The 24331-nt window shown below is 38.9% G+C and overlaps 7 protein-coding genes across 8 annotated transcripts; 3 read left to right on the top strand and 4 right to left on the bottom strand.

The window, feature by feature from the left end:
- Positions 1-2583: 2583 nt before the first annotated feature.
- LOC106313139 (protein timeless homolog) lies at positions 2584-8418 on the bottom strand. Of its 2 annotated transcripts, none has more exons than XM_013750880.1 (18): positions 8174-8418; positions 7932-8084; positions 7701-7830; positions 7318-7624; positions 7086-7226; positions 6823-7009; positions 6607-6737; positions 6285-6500; positions 5887-6053; positions 5531-5609; positions 4941-5423; positions 4482-4852; positions 4272-4379; positions 3846-4061; positions 3689-3757; positions 3379-3594; positions 3199-3285; positions 2584-3084 (listed from the first exon to the last, which is right to left on the bottom strand). In XM_013750880.1, the coding sequence occupies exons 1-18, from the start codon at positions 8316-8318 to the stop codon at positions 2796-2798; spliced, it is 3495 nt and encodes a 1164-aa protein (XP_013606334.1). In that variant the 5' UTR covers positions 8319-8418; the 3' UTR covers positions 2584-2795. The 2 variants fall into 2 exon arrangements, with proteins under 2 accessions (XP_013606334.1, XP_013606333.1); XM_013750879.1 differs by having other exon boundaries at positions 7701-7863.
- A 226-nt stretch (positions 8419-8644) lies between these two features.
- On the top strand, positions 8645-11710 carry LOC106319182 (plastidial pyruvate kinase 2). The gene is made up of 12 exons (XM_013757439.1): positions 8645-9010; positions 9106-9393; positions 9482-9647; positions 9738-9872; positions 9958-10068; positions 10157-10245; positions 10371-10433; positions 10519-10694; positions 10769-10874; positions 10946-11094; positions 11187-11295; positions 11408-11710. The coding sequence occupies exons 1-12, from the start codon at positions 8765-8767 to the stop codon at positions 11513-11515; spliced, it is 1746 nt and encodes a 581-aa protein (XP_013612893.1). The 5' UTR covers positions 8645-8764; the 3' UTR covers positions 11516-11710.
- Positions 11711-12957: 1247 nt separating this feature from the next.
- LOC106313951 lies at positions 12958-16219 on the bottom strand. The gene is made up of 3 exons (XM_013751887.1): positions 14107-16219; positions 13782-13973; positions 12958-13700 (listed from the first exon to the last, which is right to left on the bottom strand). Exons 1-3 carry the CDS (start codon positions 16200-16202, stop codon positions 13151-13153), a joined length of 2838 nt encoding a protein of 945 aa, XP_013607341.1. The 5' UTR covers positions 16203-16219; the 3' UTR covers positions 12958-13150.
- A 179-nt stretch (positions 16220-16398) lies between these two features.
- Positions 16399-17560, top strand: LOC106315663. Its single transcript, XM_013753459.1, has 2 exons — positions 16399-16886; positions 17332-17560. The coding sequence occupies exons 1-2, from the start codon at positions 16501-16503 to the stop codon at positions 17435-17437; spliced, it is 492 nt and encodes a 163-aa protein (XP_013608913.1). The 5' UTR covers positions 16399-16500; the 3' UTR covers positions 17438-17560.
- Positions 17561-17893: 333 nt separating this feature from the next.
- On the bottom strand, positions 17894-19323 carry LOC106316111. Its single transcript, XM_013753982.1, has 4 exons — positions 18969-19323; positions 18499-18637; positions 18324-18409; positions 17894-18230 (listed from the first exon to the last, which is right to left on the bottom strand). The coding sequence occupies exons 1-4, from the start codon at positions 19233-19235 to the stop codon at positions 18063-18065; spliced, it is 660 nt and encodes a 219-aa protein (XP_013609436.1). The 5' UTR covers positions 19236-19323; the 3' UTR covers positions 17894-18062.
- A 176-nt stretch (positions 19324-19499) lies between these two features.
- Positions 19500-20814, top strand: LOC106319058 (probable VAMP-like protein At1g33475). The gene has a single exon (XM_013757277.1). It carries the CDS (start codon positions 19688-19690, stop codon positions 20489-20491), a length of 804 nt encoding a protein of 267 aa, XP_013612731.1. The 5' UTR covers positions 19500-19687; the 3' UTR covers positions 20492-20814.
- Positions 20815-20899: 85 nt separating this feature from the next.
- Positions 20900-23242, bottom strand: LOC106319057 (PP2A regulatory subunit TAP46). Its single transcript, XM_013757276.1, has 9 exons — positions 23032-23242; positions 22789-22911; positions 22538-22624; positions 22345-22449; positions 22087-22248; positions 21951-21986; positions 21797-21868; positions 21442-21722; positions 20900-21372 (listed from the first exon to the last, which is right to left on the bottom strand). Exons 1-9 carry the CDS (start codon positions 23125-23127, stop codon positions 21117-21119), a joined length of 1218 nt encoding a protein of 405 aa, XP_013612730.1. The 5' UTR covers positions 23128-23242; the 3' UTR covers positions 20900-21116.
- Positions 23243-24331: the final 1089 nt, after the last annotated feature.

The following is a 24331-nucleotide window of genomic DNA, read 5'->3' on the forward strand; positions in this document are numbered from 1 at the left end:
TAAATGTGCATCACGTTTTAAATTAATGTTAGTGTAATGAAAGTTTTTAAGAGTTTAATATGATGCTAATATAAGTTAAATCATGAAATTGCTAAAGTAGTGGGTTATAGAAGATGGTACAACTAGTACAACTCATATAATTAAACATATAACTCATATACTAGACATGTAATATTGGTTTAACTAGTACAACTTCATATTATATACCATACATGTAATACTAGTACTACTGGTTCGATTTCTTCTTTATAGAAATTTTAAAATTCCATTTGATTTTCCATACAAAGAAAACAATCAATTGACCAAATTGGTGTGTGTTTATAACTATTTTAATTTTTGTTTTGTTTTTTTTTTTTTGGCAATTAATGTTTACTTTATACTTTAAAGGTTTGTTTACTTGTTTGTCCACTATATTTTTTAAAAACATACACCGAATGAATTTTAACCAAATTAATGATTCGGTGGCCAAATTGGTAGGTGTTTAAAATGGTCTCTTCTAACTATTTTATATTTTAAAAAATATTTTTTTGACAATTATTACACTATCACATAAGTCTTCATGTTATCCCTTATAATTTAAAGGTTTGTTACTTGTCCGATATGTTTTAGAAAAACATACATTGAATGCAATTTAACAAAATCAATGATTCCATAATATGTAATATCAGATAGGTACAACTCATACATATTATTTCTAGTGGGGTACAACTATATTCGACAGTTTCACTGCCTAAATACAACTACGTACAAAATTGTACAACCCAAACATGGTATAAATTTATACACAATTGTACAATTTAATTTAAAAATTGATACAACTATGTGTTATTACGTTTGAATTGTTTATCACGTTTTAGTTGTGTATTATGTTTTAAACATGATAACTGTATCATTCATTTATTATTCTCGACCTCCTTCTCGGCATGGTACAAGAAACAAAAATTATTCTCGTGCTATGGAAGCGAGAAGTCTACCGTCTAATATTAAAACAACTCAAGTATTGTCGTACTTAGACTGTTATACTACTATATATTATCATAGTTAAACCAGTTGTACCAGTGAAACTAATATTAATATAATTAAACTAGTAATACTAGTTATACCACTCATTTGCAGAGAAAACACAACATTGTCATGGCTTTTATATCATCATTTACAATATGCTCTTTTGAATCCTCCTTTACTGGAACATTTTCCGGCTCCGTAGCTGTTCTTAAAGTTTCGAGAGAACAAAAGTTAATGCATTTTTTTGAAAATAGTATAACTAATGTAACTAGTACAACTACTAAAACAAATAATTCCATACTAAATTTTACAACTAGTACAATGAATAATAGTTGTGGTAGATAAGTTTCACATACTACACAACGAATAATAATTGTGGTGGCTGAGGTTTCAGAGCCGAACCTTCTTTTCAAAGCTTGCATTTTGTGACTCTGGGATACCTCCATTGGTGGTCTCGAAGGCGGCAGCTCTACAGTCTAGTCTTAGACACGCCAACTTTGGTGAAGTCTCGCTCAGATTTTTTCTGCCACTTTTGTCCACCGGACTGTGAAGTTCTACTTCACATGTCAACTGTACAACTAGTATTACTTGTATAAGTAATAAAGTTGCATAACTAGTACAACGGTACAACTAGTACAACGGTACAACTGTACAACTAGTATAATTACTAAAAAAGTTTAAATATTTAAAAGATTAAATGGATTTGGGTCGGATTTTGGGTATATGGCTTTGGATCCGAATTTAGGTGGTTGGGTTGATAAATAAGTTAAAAATGTTAAGTATAAAAAACATTTTACCAATTTTTGTATTAGATTTAATTAAAAAAAAATATCATAAAACAATGAATCCATATTAGATTTTTTGGAGTCCATGTGGTCCCATGCTAGCATTTGATCCGCTTTTATCTATCGTTATTTCGAGAAATGAGTCGAGTCATGCTTTGTTTCCTAGAAAGGACATAGTAACTCATGTTCTTTCATGTCCTTACTATTAAGGGATCCATCATCTCAAATTAGTTCTTGCAAGTTTTCCTATTTAAAGTACTGAAAACAAGAAGAAGAGGTAGACATAACCACTCAAAGAAAATCTCGTGTCATTGTTATGTTCTAATAGCTTTCGACAGGGATCACATCATACTTTCAAATCAAGAGAAATCCATAAGATCTTTTCTTGCCAAAGTAGAAGAATGCTCGTGTCCCTAATAATAAAAATTAGGTAGTGACCCGAGACATGCTCGGGATGAAATATATATACAAAATGTTTTTTACAGGAAAACAGTGAATAAAATGCAAAAAATGAAACTTATATAATTTGTGTAATTTTATACTTGCAAAATTATTGCATTTTGCAAACGAAACTTACACACATGTTATTTAAAAAATGAGAAATTTCATACACGATTTATTAGTTGGTTTCTATATGTATTACCAGTTAGGAATCTAATATGGGAATACATTTAAACTAATATATTTTGATAAATGATATAATGAATAGATGGATGATGGCATATGTTGTAATTTTTCTAATAAATAAAAGGCTGTTTAAAATGTAGTGTGAAATGTCTTGGAGTTGACACATAAACATAACTACAAACTTGTTAATGATACATAAAATCAAGGCTTTTTTTAAAATGCTTCTCTTTTAATAATAAGGTGATCATGTATAGCATATACATGGCTTTGAAATATTCCGTAAACAAAATGGAAATTGTCCCCCTCCTCTCTCTCTCTCTCGTATTTTTGAGATGGAGTCGATCAAAATAACAAGGATATGGATGAGCCTTGTCATCTTCAATCATCCTCGTCGTCCAGATCAAGTACCATCTTCAATTTCCTTCTGCTAAGCGGACTTTGAGTCAGTGAAGCACCACCAGCTTCAGAGTCATCACCGGAATCTGCTAACTCATCATCCTCCAGCTCATGATCTGAAAAAAGATTTTGATCTTCTGGAGATGAAGCAGATGGACCATTCTCGCTGATGAGAACATATGTATCTGATTCTCTACTTTTCCCGGTGATATAGTCGTGACCACTGTCCTCTTCTTTGCTAGTGGCAATCACATCTGGACTTGTTTCATTCCTATTCACAAAAAGACTCGAGTTTAATTATGAGACATCTCTCGAGATCAATCAATCTCAGACGTTAATTTTGTCAATAAACCAGATAACAGACAAAACAAGTGGGTACTGTTACCTCTCTGTTTTGTCTTCAGAACCTTCTGGAGAAATCTCATTGCTTGGTCTTGTGTGCTTCTCAAGTTTTCGTCTTGTCATGCTCTTCCTACAAAAGACAACTCACAAGTGTTAATTTGCATCGTTCAAAAGACCCAAGTTCAATCTTCATGAGAGTCATCTTGTTATAACATATAGTTACCTTTTCTTGAATGCTAGTAAGGTTTCGTTATCGGATTCATCAGCTGAAGAGTCATCATGGTCATCTTGCAGCTTCATGCCAGCTTCTGACTTCTTACCACGAGGGAGACGCAGCCCAAGTTGCTTTAATTTACGTGAAACTTGGCCAGTGGTATATGTGTTCTCAGACCCCAATTCATTGGCAATTAAATAACAGCAGCGCCTTTCGTCCTTAAATCTGCACATAGACAAATATTTGGGAAAAAAAAGGAGTCAATAAACCTGTTGCACATAGAGAGTTTATGCAGAGGAGGCGAAGTTTGACCACTCACTTCTCGTATAATTCCTTAATAAGTGTTTCTTGTTCTTTGCTAAAGGAACTCACTCTTTTTCTGCTGTCTCTGTTTCAAAAACAGAAGATAAAAGTCATTAAAGAGAAAAATAATGTATTAGGTTTGGAAATTCTGTTAACTTTTAGGAGATACTCACGAAGGTTTCTGATCTGATGCTGCCTCTACGTGATCTGGATCATCATTTCCATTACTGCCTTTACTTGCTTCCATAGAGTTCGTACCACGCCGAAGTCTTTTCCTTGTTTCTAGACCTAGCTGTTTAAGCTTGTTGGTTACTTGCGCAGCAGATATTCCACCATCAGGATCCAAAGTTTCGGCAATAAGCCTGCTGCAATCTTTATCATCTTTGAACCTGCAAAGACTTTTATTTTAATCAACCAATTGAATAAACTCTGAACTACCATGGCTCACATGTAAAATTTTGAGTTTTACAACTTCCAGTCCCCTTATGAAATCCCATGGATCAATACTTATATTTCAAAGCGCGAAATAGCAGAAACTCCACACAGTGATTTGTGTTATTTGCTTCAGTAACTAACTCTACACATCGAACAAAACATACCTTTCGTATAGATCTCTAATTTTTGTCTCCATGTCAGCATCAAGAACAAGTCTTCTCTTTCTTTTAGATGGTCCTGCAGATTCATTTTCGACAATGTGATCGTCCTCACTGCAGCAAGCAAAAATCGCAAACTTTGACAAATAGAAATGAACAGTTTCTTCAGCTAACAAGAGGTATATAAAGTAGTATCCCAAGGGGAAGTTTTCTTACTTTTGAAACCCTTGATCATAAGATATCACAACGTCAGCTTCATCATCCCCAAGAGCATCTGCTATGTTTCTGCGGGCCCACCCTTTGTCCGATGACGAAACATTTTCTTGAGTTCCTGAGGCCTTTTCTTGATTTCCCATTTGTTTTCTTAGATGGCCAAGTTCATGCAACATATATTCGGCATTTATGTAATGGCATTCTTTGCGACTCTTTGGGAAGAGAATTTCCACAAAAAGAAGAGGCTGTGACTTCATTTTCTTCAACATATTTCTAACCAGATCTGTCAGGAAGGTAACTATGTTTTCATAGTCTTTACTAGGACAAGCTTTCTGCTCATCAAGGATCTTATGGAACGTTATAAGCAGTGACAGCTGAAAAAAATAACACAATAAAACAGTGAGGAAGCTGCAAAGTAATAAAAAGAAACTTACAATTTGGGGTGTGATTTAATACACTAACCTGATACAACATGGGAGACAGTTCCAGGTCTTCTGTAATCCTCCGCAAAATGCTTATTACGTGGTGATTCGTCTGTTTTGTGTTGCTTCTGTAAAACTTAAGCAACCAGCATATGTTTTGAATGATGCTGTTGTTTGCAAAAGCAGAAATAAATGTGGAAACCTTAAAATCGACTTCATCTGTTGCAGTTTGGTCTTCTCCATCAGAAGAATCGTCAGTACCGCAAGACATATCATCGACCACATGATTTGATTTAGGGCCGTGCGTTTGTGGAGTTTCATCAGCTTCAGTCCCTAGGTTTGAATCCCCTGGATTGTTGGGAGGTCCATCCTCAATAGGAACTGTAGAATCAACTACCGGTATGGTTTTGGCGGTGCTATCTTGGTTTGATGTACTTGGATGATTTTCAGACGGTTCATGCAATGTGGCCTCCTTATTTCCCATGGGTTTCTTCTTTCTTGCCTTTCTTAATTTTTTAGAAACCTGGGGCATTAAAAACAGACATTTGGTTGAAACTTTGCATAAATACACCTTGTAATTAAGCTTTGTATATCATCTAATCAGAGTTCTATATCCAATCATTAACATACCCTCAAAGTTCCACGCCCTTGAAGGTTTTCCATAAGGCCTACTATTATATGGATGCTTTCCACCAGATCTCCAAGTTCACTGGCAAAAAAACAACGGTGATGTCAAGCAAGTTAATTTTACAAGTTAGGTAATCGTCAGGGACCATCACACAAGGCAAAATATAAAAATGAACTTTTCTATCAAAACATTTAACAAGTCAAACAAGAAAGCATGCATGCTGTCACGAAGATGTATATGTTCCCAGATTCACCGATTGTATAAATCACACTACAAGAATTGACAAATCACTGATGGTGCAAGATAAAGCATGCCCTCAAGATTCTGGAATAAGAAGAAACAGAAGCTGAGGCCAAACCTTTTAGGTTGCTTGTGCGTGTCAAAACTTCTCACCAGATTCAGGATGAACTGACACATCCCTTGATCAGTTTGGTCGTAAAACAACTTATAAAGCAAGATGCGAACAGTAAAAGCTTCTCTAGAGTCTTCAGGTCGCAATTTAATAACCAGATCTAACAAGCAAAGCTGCAAAAAAGACAAGTAAACAATGAAGAACATGAGTATCTGCTGCTAATTGCTGAATAAAATGCAGAAAAAGTCAACAATAACTTTTAACGTCTCCTATTGGTAAACCGCTCATACATATGCATATATCTACAAAAACATTGAGCTACAGAAACCGTTTAGGAAAATAAATAGACATCCAGAAGCAACATTATGGTTTTAACCAGAAAGAGATCATGCATATTTTCATACCATAATTTTTACTAGAGAGCCTGCTGCAGATAGAAACTTAAAATCTTTAGTTTCCTTCAGACCATCAAATGCAGTGCGCCATTTTGAAATGACAAGCGAAAACATTCTGTCATTGATTGTTGCTGCAATCGGCGCGCAAATGTCACTCTTAGAAAAGTTTCCTCCGGTATTCTGATTGGTAGAAAGTTCAGGAGTTTCTTCGGTATCCCTTGCTGGCTGAAAAAGATAATAAGCATTTTATAAACAACTATCAGGGAAAATTAAATGCGGAAAACTTAGACAAATCAAAGTGAGACAAAACCAACGTAGTTCAATTACTCACAGTGGAAGCCAGAGACTTGTGAAACTGAAAAGAAGTGACTGCCTGAGCAACCTGGAAGAATGTAACGATGTCGCTATTCTGAACGGAAGGATGCTCCTTTTCTATATCTTCACATACGGACTGCATCAAAACTAAGAGATGGTACACTGGCATCAGTATGAAGGTACTTAAAACCAAGTATAAACACAAAGGTTGTTTCTCTATTGTGTCACATACCATTATATCCTCCTGACATAAACTGGTTGATGAAATCATGCAGCAACTTCAAAACATTGTCATTTGTCACGGGAATTGATCCATGTTCCCAGACAATCTTCTCTCTGGCTCCACCACTTATGTGAGGCTTTAGTAATGTGCTTTCCTCATTAGAAGGTATTCCCGTCAGTACAGCTTTAGTACCACCCTACCAAAAAAAAAATATTATTCAGATAACACACAACTTACAGCAAACTTTTAAGAACCATCGCGAGGAACAATACCATGGTAACTCGGGTGAATGTCCCACCAAATTGTGAATGACGCTGATTTGCATTGTTGAGTCTTGCAAGCTTTCTTTTGGCTTCCTCCGCCTCCATTAACTTCTTCAAACTTTCCACAGCAGCCTTTTTCCCTTGATCCAACTGTCAAAAAAAAATGATCGACGACAGCATCAATACCAAAAGAAACTCGTTTCAATCCTGGGAACCATATAGATCCAGTTGAAAGACCGACCTTCTCAGGAGCCAGTGCAATGAGCTCCATATCTTGACCCAAGAGAATATAGTGATAGATCTCCAACAGAAGCAGGTTGTCATGTCTCAACAAGTTGTTGCACTCGATAGTCTGAGTGAGTACAATAAATATATCCATGACGTTCTCACGGGACAGGAGCTCAAGAAACTGATCCCTTAGCGACAAAAAGTAACAAGTGGATTCTCCAGCCTTCTGAAGCGGCGAAATATCATGGATAGCCAGTAGATTCCTGAACAGAGTGAGCACAAGCTGAACCAATTTCCAATCTTCCTCGTTGAAATCGTCTCTGGAAGAGCATAAAGATGAGCACCACACAGCAAGTAGTCAACGCAATAAGTTGGATTCGTAACAAGAACACTTACAATTCTAAGTTCTCTAAAGGAGTTTCTAACAAAGACACAACCACTGCAACGATGTTGTTGCTTACAGTAAAGGCAGACTTCAAACCCCATAGATACTCAATTTGCTGAGGAACATCATCTGAATCAGACTCTACCGGCATTGTGAGAAACACCAACACCTTAACTGAACAATCAAATTACAATAACCATTTAAGAAAATTAAATCAAAACGAAGCAGAAGAAGAACAGTACCTGCGTTTAGAACTAAGCTATGTTCGTCTTGGTAATGCTCTATGATCGGAATCAAATCTTTGGAGACTATATTCCACGCACAGACCTGCTTGAAAACGTCCCTGCTCTGAGGATCGTCCCGTCGCAGAAACCTCAGCAAGTCTTTCAGATTATCTAGCGCCAGTAGAACATTATTCAAAATTAAAACTCATAGAGCTCAAATCAGATTCATTGGCGAGGAAAGAAAAGTAAGAGTGGGTTACCGAGACAGTAGTCGCTTTTGGAGTACCCGATTCTTCTTCCCTCTCCGTCTTCCTCGGGTTCGCCGAGATCGCTGCAGATGACTGATAAACCCTCCAGATCCATCTTCTTCTTCGTTTTGGTAGAGGTTCTCTCCTCCGTATCCATTTTCTCTCGACAGAAATCAAATCGCTCTATGGAATCAACCAGAGACTATAGCGAACACACAAACACCGAGCAGCTTCTGACTAGTCTCAGTAATTTAGGGCTCTTGTGGTGGCGCGTATTGTTTCACACATTTTCCCGCCATTTTCCTATCCTCAACACACCGAAGCCCACATGTTTGAACGGGCTGTATGAAAGTTAATGGGCTACAAATATAAGCCCATGGACTTAAACGGCCGAAATGTAATCGAACCAGTACGTCGTCGTTTTAAATCCGTTCGTGTCGTTTCCTTGTTTGATTTTTCAAACCTACTTTATATGATTTGTCACTCTTCCGACACTCTCTAAGCTTTTCCACTTTGTAAGTTCCGCCGATAAATCTAAGCTTTTCGCCCTCTCTCCCTCCTTCCTTCTCCTGCAACGTCTTAGAGTTCCTTGATCCTTCGGTAATGGCTCAGGTGGTTGCTACTAGGTCGATTCAAGGCTCAATGTTGGCCCCCAACGGTGGATCTCTGTCTACGAGATCCGACAAGTTCTTGAAGCCGGCAAGTTTCGCGGTGAAGGTTCTGGGAAACGAAGCGAAGAGGAGCGGAAGAGTCTCTCTGAAAAGCAGAAGAGTGGTTGATACTAGTGTGAGATCCTCCACTCGTGTGGAGACTGAAGTGGTTCCAGTGTCTCCCGAAGACGTGCCTAACGTATGTAACCTTATATAATCTATGTTTTAGGGTTTAATGAGAAGTTTCAATCTATAAAGTTGATCTCTTTTTCTTGTATTTTTGTGGATTTTTAGAGGGAGGAGCAATTTGAGCGGTTGATGGAAATGCAGAAGTTCAGTGACACATCTGTAGGGATCTGGTCGAAGCCGACAGCGAGGAGGAAGACAAAGATTGTCTGCACAGTTGGTCCTTCAACAAACACAAGAGAAATGATATGGAAACTGGCGGAAGCAGGGATGAATGTTGCACGGATGAACATGTCTCATGGGGATCATGCTTCTCATAAGAAGGTTATTGATTTGGTCAAAGAGTACAACGCACAGTCTAAGGACAACACTATTGCTATCATGCTTGATACCAAGGTTCGTTTTTTTTTCTTTTGTTTCAAGAGTTTTGTCTTTGCAGTCATTTCTCTGTTTACTTTGACAGGTTCTTTTTATGTGTTATTAGGGTCCAGAAGTTAGGAGTGGAGATTTACCACAACCGATTATGTTAGACCCCGGTCAAGAGTTTACTTTTACAATTGAGAGAGGAGTCAGCACACCAACTTGTGTCAGTGTTAACTATGATGATTTTGTCAACGATGTTGAAGCGGGAGACATGCTCCTTGTTGATGGTATGTTCATCTCATTACTTGGTTGGTGAAAATGAATATTGCTTTGTTTCAGTTATTTTTAATGATGGGTTTTGTTCCGCTGTTTTATAGGTGGTATGATGTCGTTTACGGTGAAGTCTAAGACTAAAGACTCTGTCAAATGTGAAGTTGTTGATGGTGGAGAACTTAAGTCAAGGAGACACTTGAATGTCCGAGGGAAGAGTGCAACCTTACCTTCAATCACTGGTTCGACCTTCTGTCACACCCTCTTATTTAAGTATGAATGATGTTACTCTGATGCTTCCTTTGTTGTAATTATTTTCAACTTCAGAGAAGGATTGGGAGGATATTAAGTTCGGAGTGGAGAACAAAGTTGACTTTTATGCAGTTTCTTTTGTCAAAGATGCACAAGTGGTACATGAACTCAAGAATTACCTTAAAGGTACTGATCATGTCTTAACTGAATACTTTGCCTATGATACTTCTCTTTTTTTTTTTTTTTGATCTTTTTGGTTACAAATATTTGGCAGGTTGTGGTGCTGATATTCACGTGATAGTAAAAATTGAGAGCGCAGACTCCATCCCTAACTTGAATTCCATTATCACCGCATCAGATGGGGTAATCTTTCGCATCAACCTTGTTTGTTCTTCCTCTTTTAACAACAACAGATTAGAGATTGTAATATGAAACTGAATATATAGAATGTGCTGCTTAATGGGATTTGTGTTCTTCTTCTTCCACAGGCAATGGTTGCAAGAGGTGATCTTGGTGCAGAGCTTCCTATTGAAGAAGTACCCATTCTTCAGGTTAGCTCTTGCTTCTCATTTCAGATAAACCAGAAAACGGACAAACTTTTTCTTGCGTTTAAAAATTATGGTGTTGGTATTACAGGGAAAGATCATTAACCTATGCCGTAGCATGGGAAAAGCTGTTATCGTTGCGACTAACATGCTTGAGAGTATGATAGTTCATCCAACTCCAACCCGGGCGGAGGTTTCTGACATTGCTATTGCTGTTAGAGAAGGTGCTGATGCAGTCATGCTTTCAGGAGAAACTGCCCACGGAAAGTAAGCTGCTGATTCTTTTTGGTAAGTATTGAAGGTTTATTATATACACGAAACTGAACTTTGCTTGGTACTAGATTCCCGTTGAAAGCTGCTGGAGTGATGCACACTGTTGCACTGCGAACAGAAGCCACCATTACTACTAGTAGTGAAATGCCAGCTAATCTTGGCCAAGCCTTTAAGGTAAGCCGCACCATTTGAGTATTTATATCTAGGGGTGAGTCTTGCTTTACTCACAAGAAAAATGTTAACAGAACCATATGAGTGAGATGTTTGCATACCATGCAACCATGATGTCAAACACACTTGGAACTTCAACTGTTGTCTTCACAAGAACTGGTTTCATGGCCATACTACTAAGTCACTATCGCCCTTCCGGCACTATCTATGCTTTCACGAACGAGTGAGTATTCCATGTTTATTCTTCCAGATCAAATGACTGTGGCATCTGGTAAATTTAAGAACTCATGGTTAGAGAGGTTTTTGCTTCTGCAGGAAAAAAATACAGCAAAGATTAGCGTTGTATCAAGGTGTATGTCCCATATATATGGAGTTCTCAGATGATGCAGAAGAGACTTTCGCTAATGCTTTGGCTACGCTACTGGTAAATTCAAAAGAGTCCCTTAGAAAGAAACTCAGTGTTAAATAACTAGATTAAACTCGGTAGACGTTGTGTGGTTGTGGGTATAAAAGTTTGGTAACCTGTGGATAAACAGAAACAAGGAATGGTGAAGAAGGGAGAGGAAATAGCGATTGTGCAGAGCGGGTCACAACCAATCTGGAGATCTCAATCGACTCATAACATTCAAGTCCGCAAGGTGTAAAAGCCTCTTAAGGCGTCTCAATGTTTCACCTGGTCAGAGTGTTCTTTTAATTTTTCTGTGAAACTGGTTTGCGGTTAATTTTCTTTGCACGTCCTTGTATTGTGTACTCTAAAACTTTCTGTTTACTGTTTCTTATTCAGTTTGCTTTACCATGATTGTGTTTCTGGCAGACATTTATGGAAAGATTTTAATTTAGATGAGTAATAAATGTTTTAGAAACGTCTAAATACAAACCTATATTGTTGTATTGTAAATTTGAAGATGCAACCAAGTGTGTAAGGACTATTAAAGATCAGAAAATTAGGGGAAAATTGACTTTTTAATCCTAAACTTTAAAAAATAAGCCAAAAAAAACCATGAACTCCAAAATACGTCATTTAAATCATGAACTCTTAGTCAAACACGAAAAAAACATGAACTAGCGTTGACCAAGCCCATTTAACTCCATAATTAATCAGCCGTTAATTAATAGCTAACAGACGTTAAATGTCTAACCGTTGTCATTTTGACAAAACGAAATAACCCTACTCTAAACCCAAAAATCCCTAATTCATCTCCCTCAAATCTCTAATTTTTCATCTATTTCTCTCTTCACAAAACACAGAGCTCAATCTCAAACATCTCTCTAACTCATCTACTTCTTCATATCTTTCTCTAGCATCATGAACCGTGGAACATATCCATGGAACACACACATACACACTATCATACAGACAATGAAAATCAATTGAATATTGTTGAGCGCAGTGGAAGAAGAACAAAATAACATACACCCGAATCGGAAATAGACCACCTGATAAACACCAAACAAATTATGAGGGGGAAATGCTGAGGAAGAAGCCCAAGTTCATATAGAAATAAACTCATAAACACTCAAAAGGGCTTTGTCAAAACGACGAAATTTAAACACTTAACGTCTGGTAGCTATTAATTAACGGATGGTTAATTATGGAGTTAAAAGGGCTTGGTCAACGATAGTTTATGGTTTTTTTGCGTTTGACTAAGAGTTCATAATTTAAATGGTTTATTTCAGAGATCAAGATTTTTTGGCTTATTTTTGAAAGTTCAGGGTTAAAAAGTCAATTTTCCCGAAAATGAAGACAAAATAAGTATAAGGATGAAATTAAAAATAGGCAAACGGTTTTTGGGATGGAAATTTGCCATGTAAAATTCTTGATATGCAAACTTCTGGTCTTGGCAATTTAAATCAATTAATACGATTAACTGGAGATTTAATATAAAAAAAAAATCAAAGTATTCTAGCTCCATCTTCTATGACTGAAAATCAAGGTCTATCAGAAGCTTTTTAATCTCAAAATTATTTTGTTAAGAAAAAATATAGAAACACAAATTATGCAAACTTCTGCTAACAACAGTCTACTACATTGACAAGATTTCTTTAATTCAATTACAATGATTCTATCTATATTACAGATTTGGATTATTTGGTCCTGTTTACTACACAAACTTCTAACATATACAACAACTCTGCCCAATCCCATTTCTTAATGATCATCATTCCATATTCCCATTTCCCCTTTTAATTCAAGCTTCCATTTCATTATCAGTGGAACTTCAATGTAGTCCTTACTTCCAGTTTAAAGTCTTTAAGATTACAAAGGGGAAAGAGTTTACCTAAGAATCATCTTGAAACAAAGCCTTTGGTACTGAACTACGAGGCAAAGACCCACCCTCGTGTTCATCTTTCTCATCAGTTCGTGTTCGTTTGTTATCTGTTGTCGTCACTGGTGTCTCACAGACTCTGTCATATTCCACTGACCTTTCTTCTTTCTTCCTTTTGGCCATTCTCTTTTGCTGATCCGCTTTGTCTCTAGAGTTCTTCGCTTGTTTCGGTGCCCAAACTCTACAAAGATCAGGCATCCAACTTGTGAAACTCGAGAATCTTCTTGCCCTCTCCCTCCTTTCTTGTGCTTCAACCACTTTCTTAGCTTCTCTGCACTCCCTGGTCTCTTTCTTCAAATAGTTCTTCTTACTCGAACCGGGAACATCTTTACGTCTCTGGCCACGATGATGACTCTTGATATTGCTATGAATGTTATCTCTCCCTGATTGACTACTGTCTTCATTGTTCATGAAACTATCTTCAAGATCCTCGTCACTGAACATAAGCAGATCCATCTCTGTATAAATTATGCTGACAGCTTCTCCAAGAATATGTTGATACCTGAGAAGGGCAAGTCAATGGCATTAGCATAAATAAACATTCAAAAACTTCTATACTTTCTGAGAATGGGATTGTACATACCTATCTTTAATAATTTTGTCCACATACTTATCAAGGCTCCAATCACTAAAGAATCCACCGTCTAACTTGCACTGGATGGCCTCAAGAAGCATGCAAATCTGTTTTGCAAACTTCTGAGTCACAGACTCCTCACTTCCCAAACCTATCTCTGATTTTAAAATCTCCATTCGGAATAGAATCTGCAGCTCGTATCTTATAGCAAATCAAAGAAAACAAAACAATAGTGCCAACAGAATAGATAACATAAAGAAAGCATCAGTAAATGGCACAAGATTAAAGCATAAGAATTAGTGCGTAGTATAACCAAACAAAGCAAAAAGGATACTCTCTAATGATGCTACTGGGTGAAGCTTCATCAGACTTTTGCTCGCTTGCCGTGGATGATAAATGTTTCTTCTTAAACTTGGCAACTAAATCTTTCGGTTCTTTCAGTAACATCTTGGTTAGCTCCTCAGTCACCAACAAGAGGCTTCCACTCTCACAGCTAAAATCCTTCTCAAGTCTTTGGGAAGAATGGAGGAGACAGGACTTGACCAGGCGCTCGGCCAGAGCTGCCAAGTCTATTTCCTCAGACTCGATCCCTTGCTTAATTTTACTAGGAAGACTAGCAAAGAAAATATCCGATGACTCTGATGCTATAACAGATATATCATTCTCCTGCCTTACGGATATACGATTTCCACTTAAAGCAATGTCCTCCTCAGATACAGGTAAGGAGGTAGTCTTTTCTATCCCTTCGGATGAGTTATGATTTTTGTCATCTGGATCTGCTTGCACATCCTCCTGTGCATCGCAATTACTACCCATCGACAAACTGCAACCTCTGGGTTTCCTAGTCTGTTTCATCCAACATTTCAGAAACTTAAATTTCTTCGAGTTGCTTAACTTGGAAAAATATGCATCCTCTATATCTATTTGACCATAACCTTTCACTGATGTGCAGAACTCCTCCCAGCAAATGTCATGAAATGAATTCAGAATCTTTTTGCTTGGTTTTCTTTTATTTTCGCTACAACTAACTTTCTTACTGCTATCTTCATGATCCACAGTTTGAGGAGAGACTTCACTGTTAAAAACACAGATTAAAGCCGAGGAGAAAGTGAAGGGCTTGAGGATTCCTGTCCGAGAACCACCTTTTCTATTCCTAAGAGATACCAAAGCTGAGTAACCTTCCCTGTAGAGATAACTTAATAAGATCTGCCAAATGGGCGATGACTTCTTCGCTACTTTCTCACCCGTCTCCTTCTCTAGTATCTGAAGAACCCGATCAGCCCAGAATCCACTCTCCTGCTCCTGCTTTTTGTCTGATTCCTGGGAGACTTGATGAACAACAAAAGAATCACAAGTATAGCCCTCAAGTTCGACAAAATCATCACACATCCTCAAGGCTTTAATACTGACTTTGGTGACTCCATTGCAGAACTCTCCAATTAGAGATTCTGAACAAGGTTCCTCAGATGCACTACCCAAGTTGATGAACTCATCACACCTCTTCCCACTAGATATTTCAGAAGAAGAAAACTCTAGCTCGCCGCACTTGCATTCCATTGGCTTACCATCAATATCAGCAATCTCGAGACTGGCCTGAACAGTAAACTTGTGGCTAGTAGATAGCATTGGCGAAACACCGAGTGTTGGGTATATCAATCCAAAGGGAACGATTAAAGAACCATAAACCAACGAATCCGTAGAGCAATGTCCCCAACCCAATCCTCTAACTCCACTATCGAAAAACTCAGACTTCAATCCTAGTTCGCGTCTTTCACCAAAGCTAACATCAATCCAGCTCAAGTGAATATCTCTATCGTCAAACAAGTCGTTCACACAATCAAAAACCTCCCCAAACTTTGACTTGAACAAACCCAACTCGTGCAAACACTCATCGTTACTCTTAACATCAAGAAACTCAGAAACCCATTTCAAATCCCTAGAAATTGGGGAAAACATCACGACTAGATTCGACCTAACGACATCGACTCCTCCACCATCCGTAAATCCAGGAATCAAACCTCGAACCACAGGCTCCCAAGCGTAATCGTAAACGATCTGTCGCAAAGACGCCGCGACATTGACCCCACGAGGCGATGTTGACGTGGAAGGCGATCGGAGTTCGCATCGCTTAACGGCGTCGATGGCGCGTCTGAGAGAGACGAGTGTAGGGGTAGGGAGGTCAAACGAGAGTTTGGAAGATGGAATTGAGAGTGCAGAGAGCTTCGAGGAGGATAAGAGAGAAGATAAAGAAGAGATGAAGAACTTGAAAGAGAAGAGAGAAGCGGAGAGAGGAGGAAACGAGAGGAGCTTCTCGGCAGCGGAGATTACGACGGCTAGGTATTGATTCGAATCGGGTGAGAGTAGAAGCGGATTGAGATCTATGAGGAGGATGATACGCTGCGTTTTGGCGTATAACAGATCTCCAGCCATTGAAATTGAAACAGAGAGATCGGATTTTAGATTTGGGGTTGAAGAAGAGAGGAGAGAGGTTTATCGTTTTGGCGGGAAAATCATGTTGCCAAAATTGACAGAATTGTTGGGCCTTAATTTTATTAAGCCCACCAGTAAAGGGAAAATTCAATCTGCTGACGTGGCAAGTTCTATACAACACTATCGTCCGTCCCCAAAGATAGAACGAGAACAAGTTCATCGACTTGCTTCAAATTTTCAGATTCTTCTCGATTGATTGTCCGGGAAAATAGCAGTTTTCTCGGTGAATTTTCTTATCATGAACTGCGTCTCTGCGTTCAAGTTCGTACCATCCGGTGTTCTATTACCATGTGCACAAGCAAACCTTCACATTTCGAGCTCGAATGCCTCGTTTACGCACAGATGGCGTAGTTTCGCTTCTTCTTCCCCAATTCGAAGGAAGACCCTAACCCTAGTTTCTGCGAAATCTTCGGAAGCGGAGGAGATATCCGATACGGAGGACGAGTGGCTGAAGAAGCTACCGGAGAAGAACAAGCCACTGTATTCGCATAGCTTGCCGTGCATCGAGGCGTGGCTGAGGAAGTTAGGGTTTTACCAGAGCAAAGACGATAGAGCTGTTTGGTTGATTCAGAAACCTGATTGGCACGCTCAGTTATCTCTTGACGTCACAGATCTCTGCATAAGGTACAGAGTCTTATTGAGTTCGTAAAAATTTCTATTTTTTTTTAATAGTCTGTGAATGTGAATGTGAATGTGAATGTGAATGTGAATGTGTTGTTTTGACATTAAAGTAGTGTCTTTAAAAGATGAGGAGGATACTGACTCTGGATAATGTTGTCAAGTTTAGTACTTCGCAAGTGCATGTATTGAATCCTTGTTCGGTGCTAGTACTGTGGAAGCCATGGTTCTTGCTTGTGAGTATCAGTAATATGCTGTTGGTTCGATCTAGGCTATATCTTAGCACGAGTTTTGAATGTTTTCGTTTACTGGAACTGAGATTTGGAAAGCTAAATATGAACGTGTGCAACTCAATTGATCAAACCAAATAAGTCTAGACATTGACATTCCCTTTGAGAGTGTGTGTTTAATCCACCAAGTTGGGAGTTACGCAGATTGATTTGTAACACAGGTACTTGAAAAGCGGGCCGGGAAATCTAGAGAGAGACATGGAAAGAAGGTTTAGCTATGCATTGAGCAGAGAAGATACTGAGAACGCCATACTCGGAGGACCTTGACGAATAAAGAGTTCGTTGAACATCTTTCTTCTTAAACCTATACTTATGTTACTCCATTAGTTTTTATGCTGATGAATTTGCTTCTTTGATAAATAAAAGAAATAAAATTAAAACTTTTTTTTATTCACGATTCATAACTTGACATGTGAATGTAAAAGTTCGTATGCATTTGCATTTGGAGAACCAATGTGCACACCTTAAAAGAATATCTGTTGATCCGTATTATCATTTCTGAGCGAGGAGCTCCTCTACAATGTGTATATATAATCATTTTTGAGCAAAGAGTCTCCTCCAGAATGTGTATGTACATATGTCCATACAGACCGCTTCTAAGCAATTATCAGAGACCGTAGAGAACCATTTTGACTTGTAAAGATACCCTTTGTGAAGCTGAGAAAGTACAACTAAATTTCACAAAAGCTTTGCTTCAATTGTTTAAACATATAAAAGATATAAAATTTCATAAGATAAAAAAAAAAACTTCATATGTATTTTGACAACTTTAAAATCGTGTGTTTTGGACTAAAATTTCCCAAAATTGGGTTACTATGTGGATTCGAAGCTTAAACCTCTACAAATATCTTTCTCAGTAGAACTGAAACGAGAAGGCAAAAATCAAAAAGTTCTATTGATTCTTCTTAATAGTGGGAGTGAATGACGAATTTGAGGATGAGGATGATGATGATGATGAGTTAGAGCTCTGAATCTGATCATCTTTAGATGTTTTGATTATAAACAGAAGTGTTTCCACAAGCATCGCCAAAACTAACCCAAGTATCCCACCAGCAGCACTCTGAAACCCGAAACACGCAATGATTCAAAAATCACACTTTAACCATATGATAGGTTTCAAGAAAGAAAAAGAGAGCACAAAGAAAACAATTACGAGAGCGGGGTTGCGGTTGAATAAAGCTCTGAAGGAAGCGTATCCAACCAAATACCCAGTGAACATTGTAAGACCAACGTGTAAACCTATCAAAAACGAAATTCATCAGTGACGTAATGTGTAAATACTATTCCAAAGAAAAGTTATCAAGGAGAAGGGAGTGAAATGGGTTTACCAAAACCGAGCTGGTCTTTGTAAGAAGAGAAAGGCTCTTCAACTTGTTTCCTAGGTGTTATATCTTTAACAAGCTCAGCGTATTCCTTCCTCTCTGCTATTTCCCTCAGCTTAAGCAGTCTCAGTTTCAGTTCTTCACTCTACCAGAAGCAACGAATCAAATCAAATTAAACATCAAATTCACAAAGAAATGGTAAGACGTGCAGAAGATATATATATATATATATAATGAATTACTTCCTCGCCTCGATTATTCCCATTAACCAAAACAAAAATGGATTCAAGCAAAAACACAATCGTGCCCATCTTCACAAATGATAACTAGAAATGTTCCATGAATCATTCGCGTTGTTGGCCCCTAAAATTTAATATGAATGAGCCTGATTCTACAATCGAACACGGATGGGAATACGAAATCCCCAGAAAGATCAATCGAAATCGGATTCCACGTAACATTCGAACTTCACATACCTTTTCCCTGGGTTTGGGACTGGTGAATACGAAACCGGAGCCGGAGAAAAGTCCCAACAAATCCGGTCTGGTCGAGGGATCGGATCCGGTCCATATAGCGCGCAGCAATTTGTAAGGGACGGTGTTCCTCGACCGCAGATCCGAAGCGATATCTCTGAGTTCGTCGGAGAGACGACGATCATCGCAGGCCGACGCGAGAAAAGATCGCAGCGGTTCGGTGACGGAGAGAATCAGGCCAGACGCATTTCCCGGGTCGGGTTGATCCATCTTTTTGATCGAGATGGTATTCGTTTCTCACGCGCTCTACAAGATCTCGGAGTGAAAATCACGCGCGAACAGTAGTAGCATGCAAGAAATGGGCTTCGTTTCGGCCGGCCTTTAAAGAGTCTCTTGGATCGTCGGATATGAGCAGGGTCAAGTAACCCGATCCAAAAATAGTAAGTAATTTTATCACGTGACAATCCACGTAGAAACAGAGCCGTGAAAAGTTGAGGGTGTTCTTGTAAATATCAAATGGTGGTTTCACTTTCACGAAGACGAAGTGAGATGAGTGAGTCACACTGTATATTCTATTCAGAACCTATCGTTGTCGCTGCTTCGTCTTTCTCCAAAAACAGTTGATAGAGAGAGAATCAGCAGAAAACCAAAATCATCTAATCTCTCATATTCGATCGATATCTCGCAACATTAATTATCCTTTTGTTGCGATTCCATCGAGGATGATTTCGAATCCAAGCCTATTATCCTATACTTGCATCGCAAAAGGAACCGTCGTCCTCGCCGAGTTCGCGTCAGAGGAAGAGGCAGGAATCGAAGACGTAGCTTTGCGATGCATCGAGAACACGCCTCCGCACCATTCAATCTTCTCTCACACCGTTGGCAAGAAGACCTACACATTCTCAATCGACGAAGAATCCTTCGTGTATTTCGCGATCCTCGACGAAGCGATGGAGAAACCGGAATCCTTCTGGTTATTGAACCGGTTGAGATCAGCTGTCGAAGATCTGGTCAGAGGAGGGGAGACGTTGACCAATCCTTCTCCTCGTTGTCTCCAAGCTAAGATGGATCCAGTTTTCGCGGAGATCGTTGGTGGTGTTGATGTGGATTTGGAGCTGGACATGGATTTGGTTGGATCTCCGAGGAGCGTGGCCAGGGATAGTCGTAACCCTAGCATTGATTCATCTAAAGGGAGGAGAGCGTCGCTGATGCCGCTTCTGGGGAAGCAATTGAAGGCCTTGAAGAAGAAGAATAAGAGATTGCATACGGAAGATTCCGGTGACGTTGGCATGATCAGGGAGACGTCGGAGAGGAAGGTGGATTTGTGTGGGAACGGGAACGGTGGAGTGTCACGCAAGGAACTGAGAAATGGTTTGTTAACAGATCATCATCATCACAGGCAAAAGGCGAAACAGATGTGGAAGAAACATGTGTGGTTTGTGTTGATCTTCGATTTCTGCATCTGTGCTCTTCTCTTCGGAATCTGGCTTTGGGTTTGTGAAGGGTTCCAATGCGTCAATGGGTAAAGTAATCAACCAGTCTCGGTCTGTACTTCTTCATATTCATTTTGTTCTCAAGCTGCTTCAGCATTTGATCACTATCAGTTCATTCTTCTTTTTTTTCCTCCTGAGCCTAAGTGCATATGGGTATTCGTTTTTCTGGATCAAAAAGTCTCATCTTTTTTTCCCTCTCCGTTTGTCATTTTTTTGTTTTGTTACTTTTTAAGATCACAACAAAGTGTTGTTTCCAGGATGAAACTTAGGTAAGTTGAGTCCTGGCTTTACATGTTAGTGATATGTTCATTGTACTTTGAAAGTTATCATTCACAAGCAACATGTGTGTTGTATTATTGTATATCTCTTTTTTTCTCTTTTGATGTATACTCCCATAACTTGTGTGCTGTGATTATTGAACGTGGGTCGCACAATAATAGATGACGAAGAAAGATGGTTTCAGATCCAGTCGCACGTTACACTGCTTCTATGGTCGGCGGATTTAAAAGAAAACAGAAATATTCCAAAAGTAAGGTAACTCCAGTACTTAACTCAGTCTAAGGTTTACATTACAAGACATAATTGAAAGAAGAGGAGGATTCGGAAATAAGTAACGAAAGAAGGAGGGAGAAAGTGTTGTATCTTCTCAATCTCATGTTCAGCCACAAGGAGTGAGTTTCTTGTTACCTGCACCACGAGGATTATCGTCCTTCCAATCATCGAAAGCCCTAGCTTTCATCACAGCTTCTTCATCTTCGTCTTCATCTTCTTCATCCTCTTCCTTTCTTCTCAGAGGCCTATCATTGTGCCATGAGGTGGTTGCTTCTTCAATGGCTTTTTTGGTCTGTTCTTGCCAATCATTCATTATATTCATCTCTGTTAACCCAGCATCCTCTATGCTCATCGTCGGCATCCTACAAAGCCCCCCCAAGTTTAAGCACCTTTTTAAAGGTATTTGCGATGAGTTGTGACTCTGTGTTTACCTGTGACTTGGTTGGAAAACTTGGGCTATCATCCTCTCTCTCTCCGTAGAAAGAGATCCATTCACAATGCTTGCTGGACCGAATATAAGAGGTTGGTGCTTGTGCTCGTGACCCTGTGATACTGAGGCTCTCCCTTCTAACACATCTTGTGCAAATGTAGCACAGGTGATTGGTTGCGCCGGTCTAGAGTACTGTACCCTCGCAGCAGCATCTTTGTGCCAAGTTTCAGCCTTCTTTGTGCGATCATCAAGTGCATCCCGAGAAAACACATCCTCTCCATCCTGATCATCATAACACCATTTTCTTAGATTATCAAAGAGTCATAGTACCATGTAAAGAAAGAAAGCAAACTTACCTTCAACTGTTTTTCCTTGATTGCAGAGAGCATTTCCTCTTCTCTCTTTAGCATTTCCAACAGATCAATAGCCTGCAACGAAGCTTAACCATCAGATAAAGGCCACATCTGGTGACAAACCATAGAGGATTCCACTAATGATGTTTAGACAAACCTTGCAAATAGCCAAGTTTATTGTGGCGAGCCACGCCTGCAAAGAAAAGACGTTCAAGAAAAAGGTTAGCAGTAATCTGATTTACCAAAAAAAAATAATAATAACACAGAGCACAAAAACAAAACTGTGGACGTACATCTCTTTCTTCTTCGCTGTCATCATCTGGAATGTCTTCTTCTCCAGATTCAACCGGAGTTGACAAGGCAGAAGCCCTTTTTGAACGCCAGCGTCGCTCCTTCCTCTCTTTAATCTCAAGGAGCTTCGCCTCTGCAGCCTTCTGACGTTTGAACCGAGCTATCTATAAAACATGGAAGATTATGAAAATCCGAAAAACATAACATATTCTTCTCATTAGAATGCAAACACAAAGAACGGCGGTGGATGAATAATCTACCTTGAGAGCTCTCCGATCAGCAGGTGGAGCAGAACCTCCTCGTGAAGAAGCCTCCAACTCCTCTTCCGGAACAAGTTCCATTGCCTCACAGAACGAAAAGAACTCCTACACACATAATAAAGACTCAATGTTCAAGAATACCTACTAGCACTAACATCAAAGTGATGCAACAAGCTGCAGACACTAAGCATACCTTCAACTTAGCATACGAAGCCTTGACAATCGGAATCCGGTCCTCCTGTTTGATTTTCTCTGTCAACTCCGCAAGATAGAAAGGTACCTACAATCACAGCCTTCGTCACTTCAAGAAAATGTCGATACAAACACACACAAAATCTTATGATCTCTACACAATCGGAGCTTTAGTAGCTAGAGAAAGCAACTATAGACACGTCCTCTCACAGAAACATAAAGCCAAACAAGAGAAACAATAGAAGATCATACCAAAAGATACTTGAGATTGTTGGTGCTGATATCTTCTTTAGTCTCGTTAGAAGAGAAGAGCCCCAGCTTCCCAACCATGTCTTCGCATTTCTGTAACATCTCACATCCTTTCTTCACAACATCCTAACACACAAACCTCCTCCGATTCAGTAAAACTCTTGATTCCGAAGAATCCGTTTCACATATAATCAATAAATAAAAAAACCCTAATCGAATTCGTATAATAGGTAGAAGCTTTCCAACCTGATCGGCGCGGGATTCTGAAGCCGCGAGATGAATCTTCCTTGCTTCCTCGAACAACGCCGATAATGGCATCTCCTCCATAGCTAGACCACCCATCACTGACGAAACTTACAATACGAGAAAAAATGATTCGAGTTTCTTCGAGAAAGTGGATCGGTGAAATCTGAGAAAAAATGTTGTTTAGGGTTCAACTTAAAATAATCTAAACTAAACCCTTATTTTAAAAGGACGGATGAGATTTTCCCACGTCAAGTCAAGTGACGATAGTCAGAGTTAGTTTCAGCCGTTAGATCTGTGGACAATTCTTTAACCGACTCATTTGTAAACATTCTGGCCCTGGTTGTTTGAACATCTAGAAAATACATCCAGATGCTCCATCTAGATAATTTATCCAGATGCTCCATCTGGATGTTGTTCATTTCTTCATTTCGTTCATGCATCCAAATGAATCATCTGAATACAATTATATTCGTTTGCTTTTCATTTTTTAACTTCCATCTACATTCAGGTGGACTTGTTAATAAAATGATTAAAATATAACTTTTTTACGTTTCGGCGAAAAAATAGCATTTTTACGGTTTTGGCGAAAAATATTTTTGCGATTTTTGAGGAAAAATGTGTTTTTGGCGAAAAAGTGCATTTTTGTTGTTTTGCCGGAAAAATACGTTTTTATGGGTTTGGCGGAAAAATACGTTTTGCGGTTTGGGCGGGAAAATTGTGCTTTGCGGTTTTGGCGGGAAAAATGTTTTTGACGGGAAAAGTTATTTCGCGATTTTGGCGGAAAAAACATTTTCGCGATTTTGGTGGGAAAAGCATTTTTGCGGTTTCGGCGAGAAAGTACATTTTTTCCGGTTTTGGGTGGGAAAATACATTTTTCCGATTTTGGCGGGAAAATGCGTTTTCCAGTTTTGGCGAGAAAATGTGTGTTTTCCTGTTTTGGCGGGAAAATGCGTTTTTCCGATTTTGGCGGGAAAATGCGTTTTCCAGTTTTGGCGAGAAAATGTGTGTTTTCCTGTTTTGGCGGGAAAATGCGTTTTTCCGATTTTGGCGGGAAAATGCGTTTTCCAGTTTTGGCGAGAAAATGTGTGTTTTCCTGTTTTGGCGGGAAAATGCGTTTTTCCGATTTTGGCGGGAAAATGCGTTTTCCAGTTTTGGCGAGAAAATGTGTGTTTTCCTGTTTTGGCGGGAAAATGCGTTTTTCCGATTTTGGCGGGAAAATTCTGTTTTCCAGTTTTGACGGGAAAATTCCGTATTCCGGTTTTGGCGTGAAAATACGTTTTTCCGGTTTTGGCGGGAAAAT

This window comes from Brassica oleracea, chromosome C9, assembly GCF_000695525.1.
Source record: "Brassica oleracea var. oleracea cultivar TO1000 chromosome C9, BOL, whole genome shotgun sequence".
Taxonomy (NCBI): domain Eukaryota; kingdom Viridiplantae; phylum Streptophyta; class Magnoliopsida; order Brassicales; family Brassicaceae; genus Brassica; species Brassica oleracea.

Coding starts and splice junctions, on each gene's coding strand:
- LOC106313139 (XM_013750879.1), bottom strand. CDS start 8,318: ATGGATACGGAGGAGAGAACCTCTACCAAAACGAAGAAGAAGATGGAT. Junction 5,424..5,530: donor AAGGGCGTGGAACTTTGAGG/GTATGTTAATGA, acceptor TTAATGCCCCAG/GTTTCTAAAAAATTAAGAAA. Junction 3,595..3,688: donor ATTAAGGAATTATACGAGAA/GTGAGTGGTCAA, acceptor GTCTATGTGCAG/ATTTAAGGACGAAAGGCGCT.
- LOC106319182 (XM_013757439.1), top strand. CDS start 8,765: ATGGCTCAGGTGGTTGCTACTAGGTCGATTCAAGGCTCAATGTTGGCC. Junction 9,873..9,957: donor AACCTTACCTTCAATCACTG/GTTCGACCTTCT, acceptor TTTCAACTTCAG/AGAAGGATTGGGAGGATATT. Junction 10,246..10,370: donor TTATCACCGCATCAGATGGG/GTAATCTTTCGC, acceptor CTTCTTCCACAG/GCAATGGTTGCAAGAGGTGA.
- LOC106313951 (XM_013751887.1), bottom strand. CDS start 16,202: ATGGCTGGAGATCTGTTATACGCCAAAACGCAGCGTATCATCCTCCTC. Junction 13,974..14,106: donor CCCAGTAGCATCATTAGAGA/GTATCCTTTTTG, acceptor ATTTGCTATAAG/ATACGAGCTGCAGATTCTAT. Junction 13,701..13,781: donor GACAAAATTATTAAAGATAG/GTATGTACAATC, acceptor TGCCCTTCTCAG/GTATCAACATATTCTTGGAG.
- LOC106315663 (XM_013753459.1), top strand. CDS start 16,501: ATGAACTGCGTCTCTGCGTTCAAGTTCGTACCATCCGGTGTTCTATTA. Junction 16,887..17,331: donor GTCACAGATCTCTGCATAAG/GTACAGAGTCTT, acceptor TTTGTAACACAG/GTACTTGAAAAGCGGGCCGG.
- LOC106316111 (XM_013753982.1), bottom strand. CDS start 19,235: ATGGATCAACCCGACCCGGGAAATGCGTCTGGCCTGATTCTCTCCGTC. Junction 18,638..18,968: donor GTCCCAAACCCAGGGAAAAG/GTATGTGAAGTT, acceptor TGCTTCTGGTAG/AGTGAAGAACTGAAACTGAG. Junction 18,231..18,323: donor TCAACCGCAACCCCGCTCTC/GTAATTGTTTTC, acceptor TTCGGGTTTCAG/AGTGCTGCTGGTGGGATACT.
- LOC106319058 (XM_013757277.1), top strand. CDS start 19,688: ATGATTTCGAATCCAAGCCTATTATCCTATACTTGCATCGCAAAAGGA.
- LOC106319057 (XM_013757276.1), bottom strand. CDS start 23,127: ATGGGTGGTCTAGCTATGGAGGAGATGCCATTATCGGCGTTGTTCGAG. Junction 21,869..21,950: donor TAAACTTGGCTATTTGCAAG/GTTTGTCTAAAC, acceptor GCTTCGTTGCAG/GCTATTGATCTGTTGGAAAT. Junction 21,373..21,441: donor GTTTTCCAACCAAGTCACAG/GTAAACACAGAG, acceptor GGGGCTTTGTAG/GATGCCGACGATGAGCATAG.